General features: G+C 38.7%; 1 protein-coding gene across 2 annotated transcripts in view; it reads right to left on the bottom strand.

The window, feature by feature from the left end:
* The window catches only part of PCCA (propionyl-CoA carboxylase subunit alpha), a 492,766-nt gene extending 475,665 nt beyond the window's left edge, over nt 1-17,101 (bottom strand). For both annotated transcript variants that reach the window (XM_072622036.1, XM_072622037.1), the window contains exons 1-4: nt 16,949-17,101; nt 5,014-5,091; nt 1,111-1,158; nt 918-986 (exon numbers count right to left, since the gene is read on the bottom strand). In XM_072622036.1, coding sequence (XP_072478137.1) covers nt 918-986; nt 1,111-1,158; nt 5,014-5,091; nt 16,949-17,053 — 300 coding nt within the window. In that variant the 5' untranslated portion in view covers nt 17,054-17,101. The remainder of the gene's footprint in view (nt 1-917; nt 987-1,110; nt 1,159-5,013; nt 5,092-16,948) is intronic.
* Between the last annotated feature and the right edge of the window lie 542 nt (nt 17,102-17,643).

The following is a 17,643-nucleotide window of genomic DNA, read 5'->3' on the forward strand; positions in this document are numbered from 1 at the left end:
TCTCACTGTATCCTGGGCCATCTCCAGTAACCCAGATGAATATCTGGCCACTGGACCCAGATGGGTCTGGAGGAGAAAGTGAGGCTGGTGACCTTGCACAGCCCTCCCTCACTCAAATCAAAGTCAATTGCAAATCATGTCATCATCTTGATGTCAAGGTCGTCTTCGAGGACAAAGGGCAAACATAACTATCAGAACTCACTAAAATGTGGTACCATGAGAAAAACTACATACATTCTACCCAGAAACAGTTCTGTAAAGCAGTGCTAATTTATAACTAATATTTAGGTAAAAGATTTTTTTACAAACTTTGCCTAAATTCAAGCTCAAATCTAACTTCTTACATTTTTTTAAAAATAGTTAAGTGTCTTCTAAAGTCAACATAGGTTATGAGACTTGTCCTTCCTTTCCTCAACATTATAATCTACTAAAATGAATTTATACAAGTTCTAAAAAGTAAAAAAAAAAAATGACAAAGATATGCTATTCATCTCCCAACCCTCCACCCCTAGAAAGTTATCTTTAGTTGCTTTTCCTAAGCCCCCAAAGATACCACAGCAATAAAAATGCTAATGATAACAACAGCACCAGCTAACATTTATGTAGTATTTATTTATGCTAGGCACTGTCTTAAGCACTGTAGAGTTATTACCTCATGTCATCCTCAAAACCACTCTGGAAGGCAGGGGCTATTATTATCCCCATTTTACAGATAAACAAACTGAGACAAAGGTTAAGTGGCTTTGCCAGGGTCACACAGCTAAAAAGTCTGAATCCAAACTTGAACTCAGATCGTCCTGATTCCAGGTCTGGAGCGGCTTCATTAATGAAATACCATCAAAGAAGAAAAGTAAAGCATATCTTTTATTTTGTTCAGTTCAAAAATTATTTTCTAAGGAAAGCAAAAATATACTTACAGAATTGGCATCAACATCACTATGTATAGCAACTGTCTTGATACCCATCTTCTTGCAGGTTTTAATAACCTATTTTAAAATACAGTAACTTAACATTAATATCTTCAAAAAAGAGAAATTAAGAATAGTAAAATTCATGAGAAGTAAATCACTGGGGAGAAAGAAAATAACAAAAGCTTAAAAATCTACTCACCCTACAAGCAATCTCTCCTCTATTAGCAACAAGAAGTTTGTCAAAAGTCTAAAAATGGTAGAAGAAAAATCAAAATAATCAGAAAATGGAACAATTTTAAAATACATTTATAAGAACCACACCATAAGCTAAAAATTCACAATCTGGTAAGATACAATTGAAAAATATCATTTCAAAACAATTATAATGCTGAGAGGCAGAATGGCATACTGATAGAAAGCTGACCAGAAAGCCAAAAGACCTGGGTACAAACCCAGTCTTTATGAACATACTGGCTATGTTACTTTGAGTCACTTAAACTCTCAATTGCCACTGATAACAAAGATAAGTTGCAGAAAGTTGTCAACCTGCATTGGGAAAAGGAGTTTCCTCATCCAAGAGTTACCTATACAATGAACTCACAAGTCCAGTCCTAATCCATATTACATTAACAAATACTAAAGTGACAAAATAATATGAAAATACTGATTACTAAAATTAATCACAAATGACTTTCAAATAAAAAATGAGGTTGTACAAATTTTTTTAATTCAACAAACGAAAAACACTGGGGATAACAGGAGAATTTGACAATTTAAAAGTGAAAATTTATTACATGACAATAAATGTAATTAAAAGAAAAATTAAAATAAGATTAGGAAAAATAAGAATAGTAAATACTACAGATAATCTCAAATGAGAAATACATAAGTAACTGTTAAAGAGTCACAAGCAACAATGAAATGAAAATACCAGTTTTCAAAAAGAAAAATGGAAAGAGAATGATTTAAAAAATGAGATTCTGATAGGGAGGCAGGGAACTCTGTGGAATAATGCATACACCAAAGTAAGTTTTATTGAAATGTAGTACAGTTTGTTTTGGGGAGGTTTTTTTAATCTTTAATAAAAGGAAATGTGGCTAGGTAGGGGAAAGGACAGTTATATATTCAAAAATGAATTTCAGGTAAAAATTAATGGCATCAATAAAACTTCATAAAAATTAAATAATAATGTTACATTTAATCTCATGTGATAGAGCCAGCATTCTCCTGACACAACTTCCTTGCTATGGGTACAAAAAGATACTTATATATACTGGCTGAATAACCTTGGGAAAATCACTTAATTTCTTGGTGTCTCAGACATCTCTAAAACTATAAAACTGCATTACAGCTGCATATCTGTATAAATAGTCTGCTGACTGGATAGAGGAAATCAAAGGTACAGAAAAAAAATTCCAATTAATATTGGACACGATTCTAATCTTTAGAAAATCACATTATTTTTAAATGTATTTATCTTCTAAGAAACTTAGAAGAACCTTTTCTGTATCAAAATGTCAAATGCTAATAATTTAATTTGGCATTTAGCCAAATAAATCAGCTAAATTCATAATCTAAAATGTGATTTGTCTTAATTTATAGGCAAGTAGAATAAAGGAGTATTTGAATATTTTCTAGCCTAAAATTCTGAACTTCTAATTAACTGATACTTCACAAAAAATAAATATTATTTAAACTGATTAAAAACTAATTTTACTTCATCCTCTGAAATTCATGGAATTTTCAAATTATATGTACAAATTGTTTGACATGGGACCTTTATCAAAGGGGAAATGATAGGGCTGTACATAACAAAAGCAAAGAATATTCTCAATAGACATTTCTAGTAGCTCTAAAAAGATATTAGTTATGCTTTTGACCAAAGGTTTCCTAGCTTAAGTAGGTTATTTCATACAGGAATATGGTATTGGTATAAATAGGAAGACTACTGAACCTGGGATTTCTACCATTAAACTAAATTGCATGACCTTAGGCAAAAGAATAAAGATAAATTTCACTAACATGAAAGGAGATTATTTATAATTCCCAATAGGGCCCAATATGCTACCAAAAAGTAAAAATTGCAAAAAACAAAAGACCTGAAATGTGTACCACCACCTGATTCTATAAGTAGGAGAGAACATTTAGATTCTGATAATACAAAGACAATAATGAAACAACCAGTCCCAGCCCTGAAAAGGCTTATTTTCTAATGGGAACATACATTATAAATTCCTAAGTAAATGTGAAGCTGAGAAGAGAAAGAGCCAGAACAAGTGTTAGTGTAAGTGTAGAATCAATCAAGGCTTCCAGAAGAGGTGGCACCTGAGCTGCGCCTTGAAGAGAGTTAGACATTCAAAGGTTGGAACAGAGTTGCAGGAACATGACACAAGTCTGTGCAACAACAATGAGACAAGTTAGAAGGTAGAACAGCTAGGAGCCCAATTTGGCTGGAAAATAGAGCACATAGAGAAACAATATGAAATAAACCTACAAAGAGGGGCTTTAAATGCTAGGGAAAGGAGACTGCATTTTATTCAAGAGGCAACAGGAAGCTACTGAAGATTTCTGAGGATACAAATGATATGCTCTGACATGTGAATTAAGAACGTTAACTTGGAAGATCTGTGAAAATTAGACAGCCAGATGTATGGAGAACAGAAGAATTTATGACCAAACAAGAAACAGAGAACATTATGAAATGCAGTAGAAAATTTTGATTATACTGCACTGAAAAGTTTTGGCACAAAGCCAATGCAACCAAGATTAGGAAGGAAGCAGAAACTTAGAGAACAATTTTTACAACCACTATCTCTGATAAAGGCCTCATTTCCAAAATATAGAGAGAACTGAGTTAAATTTATAAGAATACAAGTCATTCCCCAATAGATAAATGGTCAAAGGATATGAACAGTAAGTTTTCAGATGAAGAAATTAAAGCTATCTACAGTCATATTAAAAAATGGCTCTAAATCACTACTGATTAAAGAATTGCAAATCAAAACAAATCTGAGATACTACATCACACCTATCAGACTGGCTAACATGTCAAAACAGGAAAACGATAAATGCTGGAGATGAGGGAAAACTGGAACACAAATGCATTGCTGGTAGAGTTGTGAAATGATCCAACCATTCTGGAGAGCAATTTGGAACTATGCCCAAAGGGCTACAAAAATGTGCATACCCTTTGACTCAGCAATATCGCTTCTAGGTCTGTATCCCAAAGAGATTATAAAAATGGGAAAAGGTCCCACATGTACAAAAATATTTATAGCAGCTCTCTTTGTGGTGGCCAAGAACAGGAAATCAAGGGGATGCCCATCAAATGGGGAATGGCTGAACAAGTTGTGGTATATGAATGTAATGGAATATTATTGTGCTATAAGAAATGCTGCACAGGAAGACTTCAGGGAGGCCTGGAAGGACCTACAGGAACTGATGCTCAGTGAAAGGAGCAGAACCAGGAGAACTTTGTGCACAGCAACAACCACAGTGTGTGAAGAATTTTTCTAGTAGACTTAGCCCTTCACAGCAATGCAAGGACCTAAAAAATTCCCAATGGTGTCTCGAGGCAAAATGTCATCCACATCCAGAGAAAGAACTATGGAATTGGATTACAGAATGAAGCAGACTATTTTCTCTTGTGTTTTGTTTTGGTTTGATTTGGTTTTTCTCATGGTTTCTCCCATCCATTTTAATTCTTCCATGCAATATAACTAAGGTGAAAATGTATTTAGTAAGAATGTATGTGTAGAACCCACAAAAGATTGCACACTGTCTGGGGAAGGAGGGGGAAGGAAAGGGGAGAAATGGGTAGAAAATCTAAGATTTACTGAAGTGATTGTAGAAAACTGTAAACAAATAAATTAATTTTTAAAAATAAATTAAAAAAAAGAAAAAATCAATATAAAAATGAAAATGCAAAATTAATGTCATTATGGTAAATATGAAATTAGGGAGTTAGCAAAATAAGCTCAGCAATAAATGATTATATTTATTTTACTAGTGCCATACAAACTTTCCAATTAAAATACACAGCTTAACGAAGCAAAAGAAAACTGTAAAAAGTCAATCATATATTTTAAAGATTTTTCCTTACCTTTTCATTAGGATCATATCCTACTGATGACAGACTACGGGAAAACCTCAAACACTGCCTTGATTGGTATAAAACAGGCTATAAATAAAAAAATAGGGAAATGAGAAAATGTAAATGTCTGAATGACTAAGTTAAAAAATAAAACCAATCTTTTTAAGATTCTCCCTCAAAATTATTGTAACTGCAAAATGTTATCATTAACAGGTGAGTTCCCATTGTGTATAAGAATCTTATCATAACTATGCACAATACATAACTGTTTCAGCAGACAAATGAAGCCAGGATATACACAAAAATCTGTAACCTGTTAAAGTGAAATATATAATAAGTGAGATTTGAAGAAAATACTGCTATTCAGTCACCCACAAACTTGAAGAGCAATGGTGTCTTGTGAATCATAGAACATAGCGCTACACAGCATATAAACAGACCTTGACTGCAAAGATTTTTATTTTAAAAGAAAATTAAAAAGTGAAAATATAATTTAACTTTTATTCTACTTCTCTTTTGCATAAATAAAAACTTCAATGGCCATGTAAACCAGTGACCCACGCTTATAACTTTAGAGTAATCTTCTGACTTTTTCTTCTCCTTCATCCAACATGCAATCAACAAATACTGTTATTTCAGGATGCCTTTCCAATTTCTCTCAAATCTTTCTCCTTCCTTATTATTTCCATTGCTATCACCCTTGTTCAAAGTCTCCTTAAGTCTCATTTGGATTCTCTTTATCTCTCTAATAAATACATCCCATAGGCCAAAGTTACTTTGTTCTTTCTTTAAATACAAGTATGATCACAATGCCACTGTTTCAATTTTCCCAAGAGAAGTCAAGAGGATCACCAAAAAATGTAAACATGAATCATCTATGAGTAAAGTTGAACTTGTCAAAGATTAGAAACAAATGGATTCTTGTAAGACACAGAAATCAAGTTCTAGAGAATCTAATAAATTTACAATGTAGCAGAAATTTATGCAATGATGATAAAATGTTAATGAAACAAACATACTCTCTGACATTGTAAGAAATATAAAATGATGCTGTTATCAAAAACATGGATATTCCTGTATTTAATTCTTTGGCATGCTATGTGGAGTGATTAATGATAAAATATATAATATTTGTGTGAATAATGACATGAAAGTGAAAGTACTAGAACGGTCTAGTGCAGACAATCCTCACCAACCTGAGTACTAAAATCAAGGCTTCCAATCACTAATCCTGTAATTTGCAAAATTACAAGGAGAGAAATCACAAACTGAGATTTTTTAAAAAGGGGCCACTAAAGAACAGGATGTAGGTCAGCATTTGATAAAGACTTAAATTTATTTTTTTTAAATTTATTTATTTAAGTTTTCAACATTCATTTCCACAAAATTTTGAGTTCCAAATTTTCTCCCCATTTCTCTCCTCCCCCCACCCCAAAACGCCAAGCATTCTAATTACCCCTATCACCAATCTGCCCTCCTGCTAATATCCTTCCCTTCCCTTATCCCCATCTTCTCTTTTGTCCTGCACAGCAAGATAACTTTCTATACCCCATTACCTGTACTTCTTATTTCATAATTGTATGCAAGAACAATACTCAACAGTTGTTCCTAAAACTTTGAGTTCCAACTTCTCTTCATCCCTCCCTCCCCACCCATTCCCTTTGGGAAGGCAAGCAATTCAATATAGGCCATATCTGTGTAGTTTTGCAAATGACTTCCATATTACTCATGTTGTGTAAGACTAACTATATTTCCCTCCATCCTATCCTGCCCCCCATTGCTTCTATTCTCTCTTTTGATCCTGTCCCTCCCCAAGAGTGTTGACTTCTAATTGCTTCCTCCTCTCACTCCCTTCCCTTCCATCATCCCCCCCACCCTGCTTATCCCCTTCTCCCCCACTTTCCTGTGTAGTAAGATAGGTTTTCATACCAAAATGAGTGTGCATTTTATCCCTTCCTTTAGTCAAATGTGATGTGAGTAATCTTTGTATTTTTTCTCTCACCTCCTCCCTTTTTCCCTCCACTGAAAAGTCTTTTACTTGCCTCTTTTATGTGAGATAATTTGCCCCATTCCATTTCTCCCTTTCTCCTCCCAATATATTTCTCTCACCCCTTAATTTCATTTTTATAAGATATGATACCATCCTATTCAATTTCACCCTGTGCTCTGTGAGTGTGAGTGTGTGTGTGTGTGTGTGTGTGTGTGTGTGTGTGTGTGTGTAATCCCATCAACTACCCAGATACTGAAAAAAGTTTTCAAGAGTTACAAATATTGTCTTTCCATGTAGGAATGTAAATAGTTCAACTTTTACTAAGTCCCTTATTACTTCTCTTTGCTGTTTGCCTTTTCATGCTTCTCTTGATTCTTGTGTTTAAAAGTCAGATTTTCTTTTCAGCTCTGGTCTTTTCATCCAGAATGCTTGAAAGTCCTCCATTTCATTGAAAGACCAATTTTTCCCCTGAAGTATTATACTCAGTTTTGCTGGGTAGGTGATTCTTGGTTTTAGTTCTAGTTCCTTTGACTTCTGGAACATAACATTCCACGCCCTTCAATCCCTTAATGTTGAAGCTGCTAGATCTTGTGTTATCCTGATGGTATTTCCACAATACTTGAATTGTTTCTTTCTAGCTGCTTGCAATATTTTCTCCTTGACTTGGAACTCTGGAATTTGGTCACAATGTTCCTAGGAGTTTCTCTTTTTGGACCTCTTCCAGGTGGTAATCGGTGGATTCCTTGAATACTTATTTTGCCCTCTGGTTCTAGAATCTTAGGGCAGTTTTCCTGGATAATTTCATGAAAGATGTTGTCTAGGCTCTTTTTTGATCATGGCTTTCAGGTAGACCCATAATTTTTAAATTGTCTCTCCTGGATCTATTTTCCAGGTCAGTTGTTTTTCCAATGAGATATTTCACATTATCTTCCATTTTTTCATTCTTTTGGTTTTGTTTTATGATTTCTTGGTTTCTCATAAAGTCATTAGCCTCCATCTGTTCCATTCTAATTTTGAAAAAACTATTTTCTTCAGTGAGCTTCTGAACCTCCTTTTCCATTTGGCTAATTCTGCTTTTGAAAGCATTCTTCTCCTCATTGGCTTTTTGAACCTCTTTTGCCAATTGAGTTAGCCTATTTTTAAAGGTGTTATTTTTCTTCAGCATTTTTTTTGGGTCTCCTTTAGCAAGGTGTTGACCTGCTTTTCATGCATTTCTTGCATCTCTCTCATTTCTCTTCCCAGTTTTTCTTCCACCTCTCTTACTTCATTTTCAAAATCCTTTTTGAGCTCTTCCATGGCCTGAGCCCATGGTATATTTATTTTGGATGTGTGGGATATAGAAGCCTTGACTTCTGTGTCTTTCCCTGATGGTAAGCATTGTTCTTCCCCATCTGAAAGGATGGGAGGAGATATCTGTTCACCAAGAAAGTAATCTTCTATAATCTTATTTTTTTTTCCCTTTTTTGGGCATTTTTCCAACCAGTTACTTGATTTTGGGTCCTTTGTCAAGAGTAGGGTATACTCTGGGAATCTGTAAGATCTCAGTTCTTCCAAGGTGGCACAATCAAGCGTGTGCACTGGTCTGGGAGCAGAAAGAGATTTTTGTGCCCAGAATCTTAGCAGTTACCTCTCCATAGCCACTTGGTCTCCAGTTTTGCCAAGTCAGTACTGGGGGCTGATTTTCAGATAAGCTGGATGGGCAAGGCCATCATTCAGTGTGAGATAAAGATCAGTTCCCTCAGGGCCTCTACACAGGGCTAAGGTAATAATCAGCTCCTCAGTGCCCTCAGGGGTTTTAGGATCCAACAATGGATGCAGGTAGCTCTATGGGGTGCTCTATGGGCTGCTGAGGGAACTGCTGCCGCCTGCCTGATGTGGCCTCTGTGGCTGCTACCTAAGGCAAGACCTTTGGAAAGGCCCTTCTCCCTTCCCAGCCAGCTAAAAAAACCTGTCACTGACCTTTGGCGCCTGTGGGTTGAGGGATCTGCTCTGTGGATCCACTGCTGCTGCTACTGGGGATTCTGTGACTGGAGATTCCACCCCTGGAGATTCCGCCCCCGAGCTGTCCTCCTCCCAGAGCTGTGCCACATGGCCAAGGCTGGGCTGGGCTGGGCTCTGCTCTGGGTCCAGTGCAACTGACATTTCCCATGGGCCTTTCAGGTCACCCTGGACTGGAAATCTCCTCCACTCTGTTGTTCTCCACTTCTGCTACTCCAAAATTTGTTGAGAGTCCCTCTCTACAGGTATTTTATGGGCTGTGTGGGGAGAGCCTGCGTATGTATGTCTTTCTACTCTGCCATCTTGGTTCCACCCCCTTAAATTTAAGAAGAACAAAAACCACTTCTCCAAAGTGCAAAAATCTCCATTGAACTGAGTTTCCACACATTTAAGTCTGTGGTTTGAGTTGTCAAGCACACCATTATAAATTTGTGAAGAAGTACATAATAATAATAATAGCCAAATCATCTGAAAGCCCAAGAAATTACAGGACTAAAATGTTGCTCATATTACTACTAAAAAGCAATGTTATTTTAATTTTACTTTATGCAAATGAGTGATTTGTTTTTTTAATATACAAGGAAATGGTATAGGGATAAATGTATTGCCCCCTCAAAAAAATCTGAGACATTTCTACATGAGATAGGAAAGATCAGTATTCTGAAGGCAGCATGTTATAGCCACTTAACTTCTTTTAGCCTTAGTTTCTTCAACTGTAAAATGGGTATAATAGCACCTTTCTCACAGAGTTATTGTGAGACTCAAATGTAAAGTGCTTAGCCAAGTGCCTGGTATAATGAATACTTATAAATCCTTCCTTCTTAATAAAAATGGAACTGGCCTGGAAATCAAGATATTCTTCTACTCTAAGCTCAGCTTTTCTACTAATTAACTATATGACCCTGGAAAAATAACTTAACCTCTCAGGACAATATCTACCTTGATAAAATAAGGGGATGAACTAGGATCAGAATGCTAAGGTCCCTTCCATACATAAAACTTTTTGATTTTATGAACTACTTAACCTATAACTAGAAATTAAAATTCTAGCGGTGGAACCAAGATGGCCCAGTAAAAGCAATAATTCACCTAAACTCTCCCAAATCCCCCTCCAAACCTCATGATAACACTGCAAATGGAAATGCTGAAGGGCAGAACCAACAAAAAGTCAGGGTGAAATATTTTCCTGTCCAAGACAAGGTAGGAGATCAATAGGAAAAATCTGTCTTACCACATGTGTGGTCAGCCTGGAGCACAGTGCAATACAGGTCATACCCCCAAGAAGCCAGCCACAAACCTCAGAGGCAGTAGCAGGTTTGCAAACTATCAATCCACAGACAGTAAAAGGGGGTCACAGACAACAGGTCTGTAGACTTGAGGAGACCCTTTGATGGCACTGGGTGCACAGCTCAGTTGCTCTGCCCATATAGTTCTGGGTCACAGTCCCAGAGCAGAGGAACAAGGACCCTGATCAGAGTAACCTGGTGAAAAAGAGTACTTGTGGTCTCTCACAAGGGACCAGAGATCCTGGTCACAAATCCAGGGTGGGAAAGAATATTTATGATTACTCACAAACCAGAGCACAGGCCAGGAGAGCAGTGACCATGCCTCTTCTTAGATCATATCACACTTGAAGAACTGGAAAATTAGAGACCCCCAGAACCAGCTCTAAAAATAGCAACACAAAAAATCTGAAGCTTGGGACAGTGTTCCATCCACCCTGGGAGAAGAGCCCAACATTAACATAAAGTTAAAAGTCAAGAAATAGGCTTGGAAAATGAGCAAATAACTAAAAAATAACCATCAAGTCCATGAATAGCTATTGCCCTTCCAACCTAGGAAAGCCACATAAATCAAAATTTAAAGAGACATTAAGTTAAATAAGAGACAGAAAAGAATTTGATAACAAAGAGAGAGGCAAAACAGACATTGGGAAAAAGCATAAGCAAAAGAAATATAGAGGTGAAAAAATCTGAAGACACAGGGGAAAGCAATCATTCTACCATAGGAAGAAGAATAATGTAGGATAAAGTTAAAAGGGTGGAAGACCACAGATGGTTCTGAATGCCAAGTAGAAGAGTCTGAACTTTACCTTATCAGCTATTGAGAACCAGTACAGGATTCTAAACAAGTCAATAAATCTTATCAACCAACATTTATTAAGTGCTTATTATGTAGAAGGCACTGTGCTAAGGATGGAGTGTTGAGGTTATAAATTTAGAAACAGAAGCAAAATGAAATATAATTCCTGCCCTCAAGGAACCTGCATTCAAATGCTGGCAACAAGACCTAATGTTGAAGCATTTGACCATGCAAAGAACTATAGCAGCAAGAATTTTCTTTTCTGAGTTTCCATTAAATATGGCTATAATGACTACAGGAGCAATTATCGTGCTGTGTCTTCACAGGGATTACTTCCCAGGATGACAGAAGTAGACATTGGCCTAGAAATACTGCTATTTCAAAGGTTCTTGGGTTCAAGGTCTCCACTTGGGTCTAAGGGAAGATAACAGTCGGTCAAGGTGCTTTTTGGTGGTTTCATTTGCCTGGAAGATGCTTCTTCCTGTCTTACCTTCAGAGGATCTAGCTGAAATTTCACAGGCAGAATTAACAAGACTTCATAACTGACTACATAGGTAAGCAAGAATAAATGTCAACTGGTCCTGGTCTCCAGGAAAAATGGGTCAGTTCTAAAGCTTCCCCAGAGGTTTAAGTTCATATAATATAGTCAAAAACTGAAAAACTTTCCTATCAAACTAAATCTATATGGTTTCCTAAAGAGAGGGGAAAAGAGGTCACAATTTCCTAATGTGAATCTCAATGTTGAAATTTGTTTTGAAAGTTACCAAGTTAAAATAAGTTATTTGACGGTGATAAAGATTGTATGTTTTATGAGATATCTTCTAGTTACAACAGTGCCCAGTTAATTTAAAGTCATTTTAATTTTTTTTAATTCAGTTAATCATATAATTGGGGAAAACTTAAAACATCACCTTTTAAAATTCAGTTAATGTGGAATATGTAGCATAGCATTTAACAAAAATTTTATAAGTACCAGCTGTGTACAGAGAACCAGAATCAGTGAAATGTCCACTATATCTGCTTCGGCTACCATGAAGCCTGTGGCTTAGGGATAACATGCAAACACAGAAAATATTAATATAAAATATTATACAATATATGTATTTGACATTTAATAAGATACATTTTATCTATGCAAGGAAAATGTTAGGTGTAGAATTGGTGTTCTTTCCTGTTGAAGTAAGGGCTAGGAAGAAGAGAAAAAAAGATTTCCGTTACTATAAAAAAAAAATTTAACTAAATTTTCTTAAGAAAACAAAGTATGCGATGAAGAGGAAGGTCACTTCAGGAACAATTAAGGAAGACATCAGCTGAGTTGACTTTAAAAGACAGGCAACAATTAAGTAAATAGGAGTAGAGATCCCATTTCAGCCATAGGACAGTAAGGACAAAGAGGCAGAAAGAAGAGTATCTGGGAAAATTGGGAAAAAAAGAGTAAACCAGTTTGGCTCAAGTATGTTAAATAGTTGAAACAAAATCATTCTCAAAAAGTATGGTGAACACATATTGTAAAAGACTCTGATTGCCAGCCAAAGGAATGTGAACTTTATTTGACAAGGAGGAGCCCCTAAAGATTTCTGCACAAGAGCAGCACAGTTAGATGTATTAAGAAGAAAAGATCACTTTCACCATTACATATATATATCTGTGTGTGTATACATATATATATGTATGTATGTGTGTGTGTGTATATATATACATATATATATATATGTGGGAAGATGTGTCAGGAGGGTATTAAATCCCTCAGGTGGGTAGTAACCAGGACCTGTACTACAATGGTTAGTAGTAGGAATGAAATGAAGGGCAAGGATACAAGAAACTTTTCAGAGATTGACATTAGCACATGATAACTAATTGACATAAAGAAGAGAAGAGGGAAGAGCTGGGAAACTGGAATGTCTATGTGAATAGAAATATGACTAGAAATAATGAAATCAGAAGAAGAAACAAATCTGGGGAGAAAATTCTCTGTCCTGAAGGCATTTGAAGATCTATGTCTGGACCTCAGAAGAAAGGCATCCAAGCAGAGATGGCAACTGAATGCATGGTCATGAATGAGATTGCCAAGTGTAAAGAGAGTGCAGAAAAACAAGAGAAGGGGACTAAAATCATATCCATATTAAGGAACTGTGAAAAGGATGAAGTGCTGACAAGAGAAACTGAGGGAGTGGTTAGAGACAGCCAAAGAGATAGAAAAAAAGTATACAAAGTGACTTTTTGGCAGGTAGTCCATTGTTTCTACAATAAAAGAATTTATTTTCCTGAACAAGAAATGTGAATGAGGAACATATATGTCTAGAACTGTAGTCAAATACTAACCATAATATTATAAAACTCATTAGAAAATTTCTTAGCTGTTAACCTTTTTTCATAAGTAATAGGAAATATGGCATGAAATGATCCAGGACCCTCAATTTTTAAGAGTTCCAAGCAGTCCAACACTCTGTTTTCAAACATCTATATATTTCAAGTAATATAGCCACTATGCAAAGAAAAGGGGGGAGGCAATACCACCTGTCCTTAGGAATTTTTTAAATTGTTTCCTTAAATTACAGTACTGGGAGCTAATGGGCAAGATCAATAAGTTTAAGAAAGGGTAAAGCACCTGTTTTCTTCCTCCTCTTCCCTATTCATGGGTCCTACCTAATCAACAGAATCATGTCAGAGTAGGAGAAGACTTTTCAGACCTTCTCCCAGTGTCTAGCCAGCTGTTATCTCACAGTAAATTTGTCATTCTGCTGAGCACTGTCATTTCTGTTTATATATTGTAATTCATTAGAACACATAAGTTTTCAATTTATTTCTTAAAATATTAATCCAAATTTTCCACATACCAACTCTACTACATACTTAATCTTCCAATACTTGGAGGATTTTATTTTTATTTCGGTTTTAAGTAAAATACACTGATCTCTTCACAATCTGTCAAATCTTTTCAAAAAGATTTTTTTAAAAAAGGGTTCTGTCCTAGGCCTTCTCTTCTATTTCTATACTACTTCACTTGATGGGGCAAATAGGTGGTGCAGTGGATAGAGCCACCACTGCAGGAGTCAGGAGGACCTGAGTTCAAATCTCACCTCAGACACCTGACACACTAGCTGTGTGACTTTGGGCAAGTCACTTAACCCCAACTGCCTCATCCTGGGTCATCTCCAGTCATCCTGATGAATATCTGGTCACTAGATTTAGATAGCTCTGGAGGAGAAGTGAGGCTGGTGACCTGCACAGCCCACCCTCACGCAAAACAAAGTCAAGTGCAAGTCATGTCATTATTTCTCTGACAGCATGGTCTTCTTTGGCAATGAAGGATGAACACACACTTCACTTGATGATCTCATCTACTCCCATGGATTTAACTACCATTTCTATGCTGATAGTTCTCAAATCTACTTATCCTGCCCTAACCTCTCCACTAGACCTCCAATCTCACCTCTCCAACAGCCTCTCATACATCTCCACCCGGATGTCCAGTGGACATCTTAAACTCAATATGTAAAAAACTGAACTCATTATTTTTCCCCTAACCACCTTCTCCTTGAATACACCCCTGTTCTCTACCACCACTGTGGTGCAGACCAACATCAAATCACACCTAGACTATTTCAATAGCCTGCTGATGGATCTGCCTATCTCAAGTCTCTCCCCAATCCAACCCATCCTCCACTAAGTCACCAAAGTGATTTTTCAAAACTCAGGTTCAACTATTTCACCACTTCCCTACACAATAATTCCATCAGTTCCCAATGGATCAAATACAAAAATGTTCTGTTTGACATTCAAAGACCTTTACAATCTAGCCACCTCCTACCTTTTTGAACCTTACTGGCCTTGCTGCTGCATGAATAAGACACTCCATCTCTCAGCTGCAGGGATTTTCTCTGGCTATTAGCCATGCTTGGAATGTTCTTTTTCCCTCACCTTCCACCTAATGCCTTCCCTGGCTTCTTTTAAGTCCCAACTAAAATCCCAACTTCTACAAGAAGCCTTTCTTAAGCCCTCTTAATTCTACTACCTTCTCTCTCCTTATTAATTCCCATTTGGGTTAGTACATATTTCACCAATTCAGAATTTGTCTTGGCAAGGACCTTAAAGGTCACCTGTCCCTACTCCAAGAAGAATATTCCCAGGGATAGGGAAGTTTAACTACCTAAGGAGGAGGCATTTTCTGGTTTTAGGCAGCTCTTAAGGTCTTCCATGTGCAGTTCTGCCCTCAGAGACAAAGAACAGGTGTAATTATTCTTCCACCTTAAAATATTCAGTCCTTAAAATATCTGAAGAAAACTATCAGTCCTTCCTGCCAAACTCCGCCCCCATTCCACGTTAAAACAACCCTAGTTTCCAGACTCTTCACCAGCCCACTCGCTCTCCTCTAGATGCTTGTTTATTAGCATTCCTCTAAAGCTTAGCACTCTGAACCATTCATCATACTTCAGATGTAAACTGACCACTGGTGTGTATAGTAAGACTTACTTTTTCTGGACCCTTCTAGGTCCTTGGGTGCAGCCTTTTGACTGAGTCCTAGTTTTACAGAACAGATCCTTTTATGAAGAGGATTTGTTCTTTGAAGTCTGGATGCATGCAGTCTGAGCACCTGGAGGACCACAGGTGGTCTAGGGACCGGCCCCAAGTTCCCCATCCCTGCTCTAGAATGTCTAGCACACTCCCTAACTGGAGTCCTCAAACATCAAATGGGGCACAGATGCAGGAGGGGAGAAGGGAGACTGAGGAACGAGAAACACCCCAAAATCTTGTAAGAACACACTTCACAAACACCCTAGAGAAGTTGGAATTAACTTCAAAGCTGGTTTTGCAAAGATCCTGGAATCACCACGGTACAACGTTTTTCCAGCTGCTGCCTCCTAACCTTATTTCCTTTACCTTGCCCTTCAAAAGCACACTGTTCTAAAGGATGGAACCGGAAACATTTCACAGGTAAGACTGGCCAAGGTAAATACCACACAATGCGGTTCCTTTAATGAGTGGTTAGACTTTGTGAACGTGCACACACACACACACACTCAAACTCATACATACACACTCACACACAGACACACAAACATTCACACACACTCAAACTCATACACACACAAACATTCACACACACTCAAACTCATACACACACTCAAACTCATACACACATTCACACACACTCAAACTCATACACACTCACACACATACACAGAAACACACACACTCAAACTCATACACACACAAACATTCACACACACTCAAACTCATACACACACATTCACACACACTCAAACTCATACACACTCACACACATACACACAAACACACACACATTCACACACACTCAAACTCATACACACACATTCACACACACTCAAACTCATACACACTCACACACATACACACAAACACACATTCACACACACTCAAACTCATACACACACACAGACACACAAACATTCACACACACTCAAACTCATACACACTCACACACATACACACAAACACACACACATTCACACACACTCAAACTCATACACACTCACACACATATACACACATTCACACACACAGAGACACAGACACAGACAGACACACACACAATCACGTCCGCAAAGGCCACAAAAATCCCGTCCTTGGGGCAAACCCCGGCGGGCAGCCGGGCACGTACACCGCCTCCCCTCGCACCGCAGTAAAATGCGGAGGGGGAGGAGCGCGGTCCCGCGCGGCCCGGACACGCGCGGTCTCTCAGGGTCTCTCGGGGTCAAAGTTGGCGGGGGCGCAAGGAGGAGGGAGGGCGCCCCGGCCGAGAAGGCAGGACCGGCCCCCTGCCCCGGTCGCTAAGGAGCCCGACAGCGAGACTGCAAAGCCCAGAGGCCGTAAGAAGGCCCCGCTCCTCACCTTCGGGGTCCACGGCGCCGCGCTCCGCACCAGCAGCTGCGGGGCCTTCCGGCTCCGCCGCCCCGCCGCCACCAGGACCACGGCCCCGACACACACTCCCGCCATGGCCGCTACTTGGGATCGGCGCCCGGAGCTGACCTCTCACCTCGGGCGAAGGGGGCGGAGATGGGGCCGCCCGGGCGTCGGCCAATCACAAGGAGAGATAGGCTTTCCCCCCCCCCTTATCCCCGCCTCCTTTCCCTCCTCCTTCCCCGCTGCGGGAGGAGAAAGAGGGGCGGGGGCTCGCGCAGGTCGGAGTCTCCCCGGGGGAGCCGGGAGGACTGGGGCGCAGGGATGTACTGCGGCCGTGGGGGGGCTCCGGGAACCGAGCTTGGCAGCCCTAGAGAGCCGTCACGGAGCCGGCGTGGCCCACGAAGGGTGTGGGTGGGGATGGGCGCCCACGAGAGCCGGCCCCGGGCAGAGTCCGAGGGTTCCCTGGCAAGCAGTGGTGCCATCCTGCTCCTCTGCTTTGTCCGAGACCCGGAGCAAACCAGCTCCGTTCGCCCACCTGGCTGGCCCCGGACGTTAGCGCCACTGAAGTTATCTTTTATTTAGAAGTGCATTCAATTGTTACCAGCACTGGTTATCTTTTATTTAGAAGTTACATTGAATTGTTACCAGCACTGAAGTTACCTTTTATTTAGAAGTTACATTGA

This window comes from Notamacropus eugenii, chromosome 6, assembly GCF_028372415.1.
Source record: "Notamacropus eugenii isolate mMacEug1 chromosome 6, mMacEug1.pri_v2, whole genome shotgun sequence".
Lineage (NCBI taxonomy): Eukaryota > Metazoa > Chordata > Mammalia > Diprotodontia > Macropodidae > Notamacropus > Notamacropus eugenii.